The 15087-nt window shown below is 39.6% G+C and overlaps 1 protein-coding gene across 4 annotated transcripts in view; it reads right to left on the bottom strand.

The window, feature by feature from the left end:
* The window catches only part of enox2 (ecto-NOX disulfide-thiol exchanger 2), a 197542-nt gene that overhangs the window by 155790 nt on the left and 26665 nt on the right, over positions 1 to 15087 (bottom strand). For 3 of the 4 annotated variants that reach the window (XM_086133080.1, XM_086133055.1, XM_086133045.1), the window contains exon 2: positions 10995 to 11076. Coding sequence is in view for 1 of the 4 variants with exons in the window: in XM_086133045.1 (XP_085989171.1) it covers positions 10995 to 11028 (34 nt within the window). In the remaining 3 variants the exon portion in view is untranslated. Of the gene's footprint in view, positions 1 to 10994; positions 11077 to 15087 lie in introns of those variants that run through there. The other variant, XM_086133065.1, reaches the window with a different exon arrangement.

Raw genomic sequence — 15087 nt, 5'->3', positions numbered from 1 at the left:
CTGCGTAGTTGTGGTATCTACCAAATGGAACACAATCAAATCGCAAAAAAAATTGATTAACTTCCCAGTTGTTCTAATTTAACAACTTTTCAAGAAATTAAGCGAATCCATTACTTCCAGATTTCAAAATGCCATGAAACATTATCGAGGCAGTGAAATTAACTGACAGAGCTGTAAAAAAATAAATAAATAAAACTATGTTGTGGAAAGAGGGTGTTGTTCATCTCTGATATCTTGATACCCAAACTCGTACCACTTTTAGGGGGGGGGGGGGGGGGGTGATTTTGGAGGTTCCACTGTATCTGCATAGTAAGGTGGAAAAAAAAACGCAACGCCAACAATTGCCAGTGCATGTTTTAATCTGAAAAAAAAAACTTGTCATCAATAAACTGACTGTTTTGCAGGGGGGAACAAAAATTCAATTACCCTTGTCAGGCGGCAGTAACGAATAACAGTCTGTGCCTGCACTCATTCAATTCCCGGGGCCCTCGGGAATGACGTCTAGATTTTCTTTTGACAACGGCGCTTCTGTGCGGCCTGTTAAGTGTAGCAAAAGCAGTCCAATACAACACTAATTTGACTCAGAAGATGAAAGCTTGCTTTGAGGTTCATCTGTGGGTGCTTGGACTGGTTACACGCCCCACTCCGTACTATCCTTTTTTTTTTTTTTTTGGTCAAATACAGTGCTTGCCTTGAGTGTGGGGAGGATACGTCATCGTGGATGAGCAATAAACAACAACAAAAGAAAAGCAGCAGTAGATCAAGTGATTTACTGTATTGTAAACATTACTGTGACATTTTCAAATTCAAACATTTTAAAAGTCACACATTTGCAAAGGGAACAAACTGATCATGAAAAATATACCTCCAAAGAACCACAAGGGACATATAATGGAAAATGTACTTTTAAATTCCACCAGTTCCAGTGGTGGTTGCGGTGTTACTGGCGTTTGCTTCTGATAATGGAAAAGTGGTGGCTTTGCACAGGCACCATTCATTTGTAATATGAAAAGAGAGGGGTAACCTCTTTTTCTGGAGAGCGCTCCACAAGTATCCAATAACGGCACAGAAAAATGACTCGCTGTCTTGCTGTTGCCTTAAAAAATGTGCTTTAAGTGGCGATGTCGCAAATGTTGAGTAGCTATTTGCTTTGTGGCATGCCCTAGCTCCACGCTGGTCATTAGGATAATGAAAGACGTGTTTGGTGTTTACATGAAAATGGCCGACAAAGCCAGCAATTTCGGTGCAATGCATGCTGTATTTTTTTTTTTATTCATCCTTTGTGGTTTTAACCAATGGGGAAAAATTACTTACTGTATGTGTCCTATGACTCCCCACTAATTTGTGTGACGCCAACACATAATACGAGTGATGGCAAAAAGAAGAAATGAAGTTTCACTGTGAGAAAAGGACATTAGTCCTTTGTGCTGGCTGCTCAGTAAAATTGGGCTACATGTAGAGTATCTTTTACAGAGCTTCCATGGAATAGTCACATCACAGTAACAGAAGATTGAACATTTAACTGCCTTTTCACTTTCAAACAAAACGCAGCAAAGCAAGCTTTCTGCAATCAGGTAATTAAATCACTGCCAGCATTTGATGTGATGTAAAAAATACGATTGGACAAGGACAAGTGCTTTCAACCAGCAGCAGCAAAGGTGAGTATCAAGTGTTTACGTTGTCACATCCCATACTGCCTTTCCGGCATTGCCTTCCACACAGGAAAAATCATGGCTTTGATGCTACATTTGCGAGCTGAAAATTGGCAGTTAGACTTTGTAGACTTTTCACACTGCAATGTGCAGTGCGACGTCAACCAACCAAATTCATTGTGTATGTACTGTTATCGTGCAACGGCACGAATCAATGCTGCAGAGGCTGGCAGCACATGAATTGGCAGGCGTATAACAAAATGAAAATGTTTAACTTTGGTGGCATCACTTGACAATACCGTCTTGGTCCGAATATAAGACGGTGTTTTTTGCATTGAAATAATAAAAGTGGGGGTCATCTTATATTCGGGGTCTAGACATTATACCTATTCACGACGCTGGGTGGCGCCAGATATCAATGAAACGAATGCTGAACTTGACTCCCGAGGCCAAAGTGAACCCCTGCCACGAAGAATAAGAATAAAAATAAAAATAGCGGTAGCACGAAGAAGAAAAATAAAAAATAGCAGTTAGAAGGAAAAGAGAAGAAAATAATAGACGAGATAACAGAAAATGGAGAAACATAGTGACAATCTGGAGAAAAGAGGGTCAAAGGTTGGCCAGGTTAACTGGCAGCTGAGAAGTTATGGTGTAATTTACATTTAAAAAACCCAGAAGCCATTCATTTACGAATGTGATTGCGTTTTAGATTTGAATTAGGCAAAATAACACGCTTTTTCTCTCAAATATATTGTTATAATCATTTGTTTCAGATGTACTGTAATTATTTTCTGTATAAAAATTAATTTGGTGTTCAAAAAGTCTTTTTTCAAACTTGAGTCTTGAAAAAGAGGGGGTCGTCTTATAATCAGGGCCGTCTTATATTCGGGTCAATACGGTATCTCAGTGCATTGAATAAGAGAAATGGTCTAATTTCTGAGTGACAACCACAAAAAACGTTATTTTAGTGTATTACGTGCACTGAAAACTCCCAGAAATCTTCAGGGAGTGTCTCCAACTCTCGTACGCAGGACAAAATACCGCATTGTGACTATTTGAAGATAGCAGGTTGATTGGAAATGACAGTACTGTATTGTGTCGTTTTAGCATGTCAAACAATAATAATGTTATCTTAAAACAGACTATAGCATAGCCACACACACACACACACACACACACACACACCTCTAGGATTAACAACTCTTGCTCTGACGTATTATAAACAAAGCCTGGGCTTTCTACTCCAGGAGTGACAAATATATATTGCCCAGTTGCAGTCGACTTTGCCAAATTCACAGGAAGAGGCACCAGGCTACTTGTTTAGTCGCTTAGCAACCAGTGCAAAATATGGGCAAGTTCGTCATGTGCTGCAGTCGTCCTTGAGCTGTTCTGCATCCTATCACGCAGTGGACGCCTTAAAACTAAATGATGAGGACTCAAATTATTACTCCATTGTAACTTATTTGAACACGTTTCTGAGAGTTAACAAAGCATGACGCATGAGGTGGATTGCTTTCACCAAGCCTCCCTCTCGACATCCTTTTACACATCGCCTCTGCAATGTGTCATCAAAGGGTAAGTTGTTTTATTCTATTTGAGTTTTATAAAGCGGACAGCATATTTTTGACGTTTTAAGCATGCGAACAGATGAGAGGGCTGACACACTGTACTTTACACTTTAAAGCAGAAACATATATACAGTTGACCCACTTGGATCTCATCTGGTGCTTAACCCATTTGTTGCCTTAACAGGGAATGCTGGGTGAATGAATAATTCAGAAAGAATTACTGCATATTACATGGAAGCGCGGCCTCATCTGTGAGTGCCGTGCTGACGAGTGAAAGGGAAGCCTCTTTCTTAACTAGGATGTACTTTTATTCATTTCCTTCCCTCCAAGATGTCTTTTTTCCCCTGCCTTTTGAAGAGTCCTTTGCCAAATCACACAGCTCACATTTAACGTATTAAGTGTGGAGTGCTGTATCAATATGCCCCTTCCAGTGGAAGAAGGCAGGGGTTAATTTGGGAACCTTCTGCTGGTTCGAAACAGACTGCAGTGGTATTTGTCGTCCGTTTTCAGATCGATGACTGCTGTGTTTGTTGCTCAGGTGAAAAATTACATTTGTTCCCCTTGGAGCCATGGAGAAATACACGTCTGTTCCATTTTGACCTCTATTATCCTAAATCTTTCCTTACGTAATTACAGACCCATGCCTAGTCGCGTCCCCCGCATATTGACGAATGGCAGATAGAAGATCATCCAGACAGGGAAAAGGTTGAGGTGACTCCCTGGCTTAAGTCACATCTCATTAAACAGGCTTCGCAGTGTCCGGCACGCAGGCCCGACGGGGTGAAATTTAATGAGTTGTGGCACAATAACAAGGCGCCATAAAAAGGAACTGCAGCTAATGTGTTTTGAACTGCGGCACCATGTTTGGCACACTTTTTGCGATGTGAGAGACCAGAGAGTTGCTCCAGCTCTTTGGTGACAGCAGGATCTCTGTCCTGGAAACAGGATTACGCAAAATCCTAAAAGGAGGCCCTCCCTTCCGAGAGAGGCTGCCCCTCAGCCTGAATATTGAGGCAAATGGCTCTCAAGCAAGAGTGCAAAACAACAGCAACAACAACCTACGCTGCCTCAGCAGTCAGAGCCATAGATATGTACAGCACAATTACTGCCTTGTGGAAAACTGTTTATTGTCACCGTATGACCAAGCTGCATTCAAATATTGCCATACAAACAACATGCAGCTGTGTGATTTGGCCATGCCACAAACCAGTTGTGTCAGTCCAATCCAAGAAGCTCATGGGGGGGTTCATATATTGAATATTTTCTCATTGGGAAAAAATGGAAACAGAAACAACCGATTCCAAGGTCAAACTGCTGACGCCTTAAAACCTTGAAAAACTCAATTCTTTCCTCCATTTATGCCATTTAGGATTGCGAGGAGCTCGAGCCTGTTACAGCTGACTTCAGGTGAAATACATACTATAGCCTGGACTGGTCAACAGTCAGTCACAGTGCCCTTTATAAACCATAAAGTTGTTTTGAAAAGTCAGATGACTCCAACTATTTTCCCCACAATATTGCAATGTAGAGTGTGATTATTTTTTCAAGGTCGACTCTACATGTGTTTGTTTTTAAACAAACACAAACAAATTATTGGATGATGAAAATTGTTTATTCATGTGGGATAAACCCCCGCATGAATGAGATGGAACATCTCGTTTGCAACTGGGTCCCACAGAGGAAATACAAAAGAGCAATGCAGAACTGCACAACAGACAGAAAACACAACAAACAAACAATAAATAAACAGCTAAAAAAAACAAAAAGTTAAAAATAAATACAATTTAAAAAATACAATAGCACTTGACAGAGGCAAACGAATATTAGCAGATAGAGTATTCCAGTTCATGGAGGGGGGGGGGGCATTGGGTGGAAGGAGACTATGACAAAGGAGACTATGAAGAAAAACTTGAAATATAAAATATTTAATCTAATTAAAAATGCAACTGTCATAATTCACTCAAATTCACAAAAAAATTAATTGTGATTACTCACGCATTTTTGATCGTTTCTGAATTTCATTTTATATTTTTTTGTCCTATTTTTCCCCATTTTAATGCTCTCATCAACATGGAATCATGAATCAGCTTTCTATGTGCAAAATGCAAATATTTACTGAAATAACAATTTCGATTTTCGATTTTACATGAACATTTTTCACTTGGAGCACATAATCTCTCACACAATATTACTGTCCATCAAAAACAGTGAAAAAAATATTTTGTCACACAACAGCTGCTTTAACAGCTCTTTTTATGGAATCAAAACAGAGCAATATAACATTATAAAGTGCACATCTACGGTAAACTAGTACTCAGCCTATAGTGGATTTAAGCCATGGTTGCATAATTAGTTTTTCTCAAGTTTGCTTTGAACACATCAGTCAGGCTATGTTGATTCTGTTGGTCCTTCTTGCGCGCAAGTCTCTCTATGGTTTTGTGTAGACATCATTTCGGATGACTACACTTGGTTCGATGACAACACTGGAGACGTTTTATTTTCGCTAGGCCGCTGCCACGAGCTGAACTCTCGACGTGCCTCAGCGCACTGTCACTGTCAGACGAACACAGAGAAGCTCCACCCGCTCTATTTATATGGACACGGAACACTGTAACCTTCCACACAAAATAGTTCCAAACAAGTAACAATCGCGTCAGTGGCATACATCGTATACCTGTATGATACAGGTAACTTTGGTCTTGTCAGTGGAGCAATCTGGCAACTTTTTAAAAGTAAACTTTCCATTCATAAACTCTTTAAGTATCCGTTTCCGGTGTCTCGCGCTGCCGTGGCTGGCAAAACAAAGTGCGTGGACCTATGCAGCGCGCTTGTTGTTTTGTTTCTGGTTTATTTATAGAGCAACGTAACATCCGCTGTGACGTGTCCCGCGTTAATCTCGTGAGAAAAAATTTAATCCCGTTAAAATTCATTTAAATTAATGCCAATAAAAACGCGCTAAACTGACAACTCTAATATATACTGTATATATGGGGGTACACACACACACACACACACTTATATACCGTATATATATTTTAATCTATACATATACATATATTAGGGGTGCAACGACACATCTATTTAATCGGTGTATCTGCCACGCAATCTTGCTGCATCGATAAGGCAACGGAGGAGTGCACATCGATGCTGGCCACACAGACACATTGTTATTGATTGATTGAATCAATATCCATCCATCTATCTGTTTTCTGCACCACTTTTATCCTCTGAGTCGATATAATTAACACCATTTAAAATATATATAGTCTCAATTCATAATGCCTTTTTAATTTTTATGCAGGTTTGAATATTAATTTTAAAAACTTTATGTTCATTTTTCGGTCTGAAATTTATGTCAAGCCATAACGTAGATTATAATCAGAATCAGAATCAGAATCATCTTTATTGGCCAAGTATGTCGAACACACAAGGAATTTGTCTTCGGTATAACACGCTGCATTAGTATCATCATGAACAAGGACATGACAAATAGGTATGGAAGGACATTTTGTAATGTAATTGAACCGTAGTGCGGTACCACCCAGTGACAACTGTGAGACAATGTGCAAAGTATCAAGCAGAGCTAAAGTGATCAGTGGTAGAATACAAAATGATGGTTCAACATTGATCATGGCAGCGAGGGAGGAGATTTTTGAGACGAAGCAATGCGTTCGTTTCTGTGGAAACACTTTGGACTTTGCAAAAAAGGAGATCATCTTGGCAAGACGGCTGCCATGTATAGCCTTTGCAAATACAGAGTGAAATATAACAGGAACAAGACTATTTGTGGACGTGCTTCGGCTATTGACAGCTCCTCTTCACTGAACCATTACAATGTGACACTCTAACTGCATTTCTTCATTCACCGTATCTTACTTTACCTCAACACACAGACCTGCATATATAGCTACTTGTACTGTACAGTGTCGTGAAAAAGTATTTGCCCCCTTCCGGATCTCTGTGTTCTTAGCATATTTATCACACACAAAGGTTTCAGCACATCCAACCAAATTGAATATCACACAGAGACAACCCAAGCAATTACAAAATACAGTTTCTAAATGGCCATTTGATTTCGACAAAAAAAAATCCAAACCTTCCTGTCCCTATGTGAGAAAGTAATCCCCCCGCTTCTAATGCCATTCTGTTTCATTATGTTTTAAAAATTAAGTGGAGTTCTGGCGGTGCGAGGTCCACCGATTGATTTTCGTTTCAATCCAGATCCAGTAGCTCCGAAGTTGGTAACCGATAACAAGATCGGGTTTTGAGCTCGTATGGGATCATGTCTACCAAGATTGAAGTGAAAACGGAACGCTCGTGTTGCAGTTACAAATTCGTGTGTTTTGATAAACGTTTCCACAATGAAAGTGCGATGCTCACCAGTCCAATTCATGGCAGCAACTGAAAAAGAAATGAAAACCAATCGCATTATAAAGAAACAAAGCAAAATGGCATTGTATGGGAAAAAATGGCATTATATGTACTTTTTGAAAATAAAAGCACTTTTTTGTTTCTTTACTTTATTTGCCTTTTATTTAACCTACAAATGTGTCCGATCATTGTGCCTGACACTGTACTACGTCCAAGAAATCAGAATATTGACTGTCGGCTTTTGAGAAAATTCCTTTTTGTTTTTAGGTGTGCCTTATAGTGTGGAAAATACAGTACCTATACTATTGAGATATATGTTCAATAATCACAAGATCATAATATTTTATTTCTATTAAAAAAAACAGTAAGTCATTGGGTTTTGCAAAGTCTTTCAACTATTACAAAGAAGCCTCTTTTTTCATTTCAATTCCATGCATGCTCTACATACAAGAGTTCAATGATCTTAAAGCTTTGAAACGATGTTTTGTACAGTCTTTATGCGTTATCCTACAGTCTATGGATCACAATCACTGCTGAATGTTCACTCCCATCAGCATGACAATGATATCAGATTCGATCATAGAATTTGAATTGTCTGGTGCTTGCTCCACGCTGCCCCGGGATTCGCTCCACGACACCCCGGCCTTAACTCCATGACACCCTGGGACTAAAACCACCCACCTGCACTCAAGTCAAGCGCATGAACCACTAATTCATAGTGCATAATTATGAGTTGACTGCCCTTAGTAAGAAAGCATTTTACCATACTCGAGCATAGCATAGCATAGCACAGCACATCATAGAATAGCGTCGCGTATACCCATGGCTCCCCATCCAACAACGGATCCAGTTTAAAATTCTCCTCATCACCTTCAAGACCCTTTGCGACCTTGCCCCCTCCTACTTCACTGACCTGCTTCACTACCACACCCCTACCTGCCATTTTAGACCCGCCCGTGCCAACCTCCTCACCCCTCCCATCCAAACCAAGCACCGGACCTGGAGAGACAGAGCCTTCTCTATAGCCGCCCCCTCCCTCTGGAATTCTCTCCCTCATCACCTCAGACACACTCAAGGACTCAAAAGCATTAAAACCCACCTGTTCAGTTCTGCTTTTAACCTGTAATACACAATAATTTGTTCAATATAATCTCTCATCATTTCTTTACACACAGTTGCATGTTTATAGCTTTTAATATTATGATTGTCTTGTTGTTCCTGTTCTTTTTTTATTTATTTATTGTCTTTTACTATGTAAAGTGCCTTTGAGTGTTTTTTTAAAGCGCTATACAAATAAAATGCATTATTATTATTATCATTTATTGACTGACCTGATTAATTTGAATCGAGAGTGTAACCTGAACAAAGATGTCCATCTGGCAGTTAAAGAATGCAGGATTGTTCATCACTGAACATGAAAAACCTTCTTTGTTGGTATTATTTGTTTAAATATATCAAATATAAGTGATATATATATATATATATATATATATATATATATATATATATATATATTAAGTGATTGTTCATTGTTCTTGTAGTCCAATATGCCGTATGACACTGGCATGCAAACAAGAGTTTAAAACATTTACACAACGATACTATCCAATTAAAAACATTCTTAAACTTCAAATGTTCATGGATCATGAAAATGGAGTCAAATGTTGAACGTACGCATCACTAATGGCAAGCTTAATCCTCACAAAACGGGCTTGTGATGCAAAATTGTTTTTCTAAATTCAAGGAATAATTTATAAAGACACATGCTCAATAGCTTTGCACAGACTGACCTGAAATAAGTCTAAAATCCTCATGCCTTCAGCAGCAGAGGAAAGCAAACTGACAGGCGGCTAATTAAACCTGACCCGGTGAAGGCAAACAGTGGAGAAAGTGTGCGGCATAAAAGTGAGAAGAAAGCAGCAGGCTGCAAGAGAGCGAACCGAGCGGGCTAGAAGGGAGGAGGAGAGGAGGAAAGGCCGAGCATCAGGCTGAGCGCTCGTTATCGCCACCATATTGCGCTACATAAGAGTAATGGGAGAGGACACAGTCATCGAGCAATGACCAACAAAAAAGGGCGCCTTAAAAGCTTCCCATCTCATTTTTTTAAATCCATCACACTGTCTGAGACCACCTTCTTCTCTTTTCTTGGAAAACATCAAGCACTGCATTGTCGGTTTTTTTTTTGTTTTTGTTTTTTCTGATGAGGATCACGTTAACACTTTACTAAATCCCGTTTGCACTCAAATTATTTAGTATTTTGTATTTAATGCAGAGTGGCGATTCAATCGCAAAATAAATCTGTTCTGACACTGCTTGTTTTGAACAGTCAAGTAGGCCCAATTAGCAGATCATTACTGTCCCAAAAAATATATAAAATAAAAACGTACACTGTTCCCTCACTATTCTCGAGGGATAGGCACTGGGCCCTGCAAACATAATCCACAAGCCTCCAAAAAGGTTTCTCATTTCCTCTAGATACCACAAAATGGCGGCAAAGCATTACTCTTGTCCATGCAAAGCTCTTTCGAATTCTGAAATGGTCTACTTACTTATTCAATTGCATTTGATAATAACACAAACAACAATATTCATTGATAATAGGTTTATTTCTTATAAACAAATGCTGCAAAAATGTAAATAATTCAGGCATACAAGATTTGTTGAGCAGTAGGTTCTTATTTCATCCCATGGTTCAAGTCTTTGAGTTCATAAATTCTCCTCTCTTTACTCTGCTTACAATGATGCAAGACTTTCTCAAAGTCAACTTATTGTCGCAAAAACCTATCTAACTTTAGCTGCTTCTCTAAACTTTCTCAACGCTTGTTTTAACGTTACACAACTTGGCAATCGTCTGCTTTCCATGAGGTGACGGCCGATCTCGCCAATCTCGTCACGCGAGATTACTTGACGCGAGATCAAAACATCAATGGCGGCGATTATCAAACTGCGATCGTTGCTGGAAAAAAATATTCACCGCAGGTTTTTTTTTTTTTTTGGACTGAGAAATTTCCTTGCGTCCCAAAAACGCACATCATTTGGAACTGTGCGTCTGGCGGGAAAGTTATGCGTCAAGGACGCGGTACACAGAGGTAACGTAACGAGATGGCTGCAACACCCCAAATGGGAACTGCTTGAATTGCGGGGGAGAAACAAAGACTCCTTCTATAGTAAGAACCTTTCAAAATAACTGGGGAATGGATGCTTTTCATTGGACAGAGGTGATATTAGACACTTTTCTAGCAGTGTGGGAAACAGCGAAGTTTGCTAACAAAAGCTTTAAACCAGAGCGGCACCGTCTGTTTTACCTCAGCATACCCAATACGGCACCCCCGCTGCCCATGAAAAAGCTGCAGTTTTCATGCAGAACTAACCCCGAGAACAAACACGCACCCTGGCCTCTTACTTGTGGCTCTGCTCGCTGTGTAGTCTTCGTACATGGCTGGGTCACAGTTGTCTTGTGTGATTTCAGCTTCTTTGGCCTGTTTCTGAAAGAAAGCAAAGCTTCTGATGAGCAGCCGTTTGTTCATTTCATAAAAGACGGAAAAGATATTCTCGTACACAACAACTCTGCAATGCCGTGTGTTTGCTATTCAGTCATCCAAGGACGCTCGAGTGTCACAATAAACGGGCTTTGTCTTGACTAGCTTCACAGGGAAAAAAAAAAAAAAAAAAAAGAGGATGTAATTCTTCGACTCCTCCGTAAAGCACGACCCCCCGAGGGTCCCAGTGACGGCGCTATTAGCACTCCAACTGGGGGATCAGCGCAGGGAAAACACAAAAACGCTGGCACAAGAATACTGTAATGCATTTCATTCCACCGAGAGGGCCGCTGAAGGGTGATATGATGACCGCAGTAATTGGCTTTCTCTGACAATGATAATCTGCATCAGTCACACCCTGCCAACACAGCTCTCGGACCACTAAGAAGGTCACACTTCTCCCCAAACCTCACCCAAGTATGCTCATAGCGGCCCTACAGCCTGTAACACCGACTGGGAGGTTCTTTATGCTTTCAAAAAAAAAAATCTCAGACCACCCCTAAAAATGTCCTTTGCACACTGCTTTATCTCTTCACCCAAAGCATATGTTTAATATTCTACTGGGTTAACAATTTGATACTGTAGACTTTGGTCCCAAGTTAATAACCCTGTGTTCTGCTACTCATGAATGAATGGTACATTCAACCCCGGTATAGTCGTAGTACGGCATTCGCAAATGTGCTCATTTTTTTTAGGAGGAAACTATCCTCCAACATCACTCACGGATTTCCATCTTCCGGGTCAGGGCTAGCTGTACTCAAACATTTGCAAGACCTCAGTGTGATTGGGGTTTTTTTTTTCTAAAATATGCTGTATTTGACAAAAAACTTTTAAAAATATTACAAAGGTTTGTGTTCAGCCTCCTCAACAAGGCAAAACACCATCTTGGTTCAAATGGTCTCGTCTTAACGGCTCCTAGAAATGGAACTTGACAGTCTGAATATGAAAAGTGTACGCTGTACTTAATACCGTTATATACAGAAATCAGTATCAAGGACAATTCTAAAACCTGTATGTGTGTGTTACATTTACTGTATTATGAAGAGTGCACAATTACATTTGAAAGTAAAATTTAAGAGCTGTTGAATGTGAGGGAAATTAATTCTAAACAACTAAAATCTACAAAAAGAGTATGACGGGTGATAAATGGGTGCACATAAATATGTTGGTGAGGTTCCCAGATGAGCACCTCAGTTTTTTTTCCAACGGAGCTCATTTTTATGGATGAATGTAAAGATTTACAGCACTTCTTGCGAAGTCGGGCCTGCGGGTGACATCCGGCCTGTCCACAGTCTCTGCAGCATTTAGGAAGTCAAACGTCAAGTAATTTTTTTCCTCAGTTTTCAATTTTAATTTTGTAATTACAAGAAGCTATAACAGGGCTATAGAAGTGGTGCCCCAATTTACTGCTTTATACATAGAAAAAAGGAAAGCCATTAAATGAACATAATTTTGTTTGCATGCTGGCGTGCCTTCTGCAACGGTTTTCAGTTTTTCCACATGGCAGATTTTGAAAAATGAATTGCCCACCTTTGACTTGTAATATCAGACCGCATCTGACCTCTATGTGATTTAGCACAGTTAAGGGAAGTAGTTCAGTGCCAAATCCTTTCTACACTTCAGACTGCTTTCGCGTATTTTGACGGACCGTCGAAGATGCGGTGCAACGAGACCATGATGACGGTCGATGTAATTTTTCTTTTGGGGTCACACCAACTTCATTTTGTTTTGCATGCATTCTTGTGTGAATTTACCCAAACGTTTGTCTGCATTAGTCATCTCGATGAGTGGAATGCAAGCAGACACACATGTCTTGCTGTGATTAGAGAAACGCTACCTCTGTTTCAACGAGATTTGTCAGAGTCAAGCAGCCCCTATAGTGACGGAGGAGTATGACAGCCTAGCATAGTAGCCCCAGTAGGCCTGTTCATCTTTCCGTCTCTACAGCGGGATCCACATAACTCCAGAAATAGTGCGGCCTTGGATTAATCATAGCAACATCACAAGAAGTCATTGCGACTTAAGAGGCAGCTCTTGTCTACCTTTTTCTTTCATGGAGTGCTTGCTCCCTTAGCCTGCATACTTATCTATGTGATAAAGGGCCTTATCTCCCACACGGGGCCAAAGAAAAGAAAGCTTGCGGTTCTTGCTCAGCCATATTCCCATGGATGCATGACAACTAAATTGCTCTGTATCATATTCCTTCTCATGCATTTCAACGCAGACTGACTGTAATGTGATGATACATTTCTACATTTCGTACATTCATGGACTCAACACGCAATATGCTTGGTGGCTTCAGTTTGAAGAAACATGTTTCATCCATCTTTATGCCCACAATTACAATTTCTAAAACAGCTCTTTCATCAGGAATCTGCCAATTTAATAGCGTACAGTAAAACTGTACAGTTAGGTCCAGAACAACAACAACCAAAACGAGATGGCTGCGATACTAATTGACAGGCAAACACCATCTTTTTTTTTTGTGAAACCTCTCAAATTAAATCTTCTCCAATGCATCACAATCTAGCTTGTGATGTAAAAGGGCAAACTCAAACCACCTTGTCCAACTGGGTCTGTCCTGTAACTATACGGTCACAACAGTACAGTCAAGTGCATCTGTGCTGCATATAAAGCCAAACGCTACAATTAGTAGCAGTCATGTGCCTGCTATGTGCATTTCTTCAAGATTAGCTCATCGAATTGTTTGTCATAAATGTCCACCTCCTTGCATTCAACAAAATAAGCTTATCAAGACACCTTTTTTTATAGAGTGACCAGAACCAACATTTTCTCTTTTTTTCTCCCTTTAAGAGTAGGGGATATTATAAATCAAGGAACTGGAAAGCAACATGTCGCAAACGATGCTACTCAAAATGTATCATATTAAGGACACGGAGGCCAGAGGGGCTGAGTGAGGGCAAAGAGTGCATCCCCCATCGTGTAAGCACAGCTGAAAAATGCTGAGCACAAAAACAATTTTACATAGCTCGAGGATGAATAGAGTACCATTTCCTATCTTGAAATAAGAATATATTGAGAAAAAGCTATTTACAGAAGGTTCAGAATTTTTGATGCAACTGCAATGGATTACATCAATACATGCATACAGTACGTACAACAAAATAACCAATGCAGACTAGACTACACGATCAGGATTTTGGAGCTGATCACCAATCAGCAGGTTTTTTATTTTTAGTTTTAGTTTTTTTAACCCTGGAGAACCCACAGGGTAATATTTGGCCCCTATAAATTCTGCTACTCAAATGCTGCCCTTAAATCCCAAAGGGTCAGATTTGGCCCTAATCCTAAATTAGGATGAAAGCATTGAATATTTGAAAAAAACATATATTTTGGTGTTCACTGAACCTGTAGCAGTCATTTAATGCATAATTCATCATTTTCCAAAGAAGAAAAAGGTTCTTGGGTTCTCCAGTGTAAATTGCTGTAAATGTAAATTAATGACTAAAATGCTCAATTTACAGTCAACTAAAACTTGACTAAATAAACATCAGATGTGGTTGATTACATGTAAAAAAAATAAAAATTAAATGAAAAAAAAAACAAGCGCAACAGAAACGGGCCTAAAACAGACAAAATTTTAAAATGGCTGATAAAATTGACACTTCCTCTCAGCTTTACTTGCTTTCAAACTTACACTGCCCAAAGTTACAATTACTAATTTTGGGTTTAGTACTAGATTTGTCATTATATCAACTGAGCATATCCGGCTGAAAATAACTTTAATAAATACATAAATAAATACAGATGCTACAGCATCAGATGCTAGAGATGCTCATTCTGTTGCTATGCCTTAGCAGTTGAAGATGCAATTAGACTCCAGTGTCCATTTTGCCCCATTAAAAATGAGTCTCCATACCATGGCCAACGGCCACAGAGGTAAATACAAAAAAAACGTTTTAAAAATACAATGTATACAAAATACAGTGCTGAGTG

The sequence above is a fragment of the Hippocampus guttulatus genome, chromosome 2 (assembly GCF_054856545.1).
Source record: "Hippocampus guttulatus isolate MCC_2025c chromosome 2, RoL_Hgut_1.0, whole genome shotgun sequence".
Lineage (NCBI taxonomy): Eukaryota > Metazoa > Chordata > Actinopteri > Syngnathiformes > Syngnathidae > Hippocampus > Hippocampus guttulatus.
This window is presented reverse-complemented; position numbering and strand designations above follow the sequence as displayed.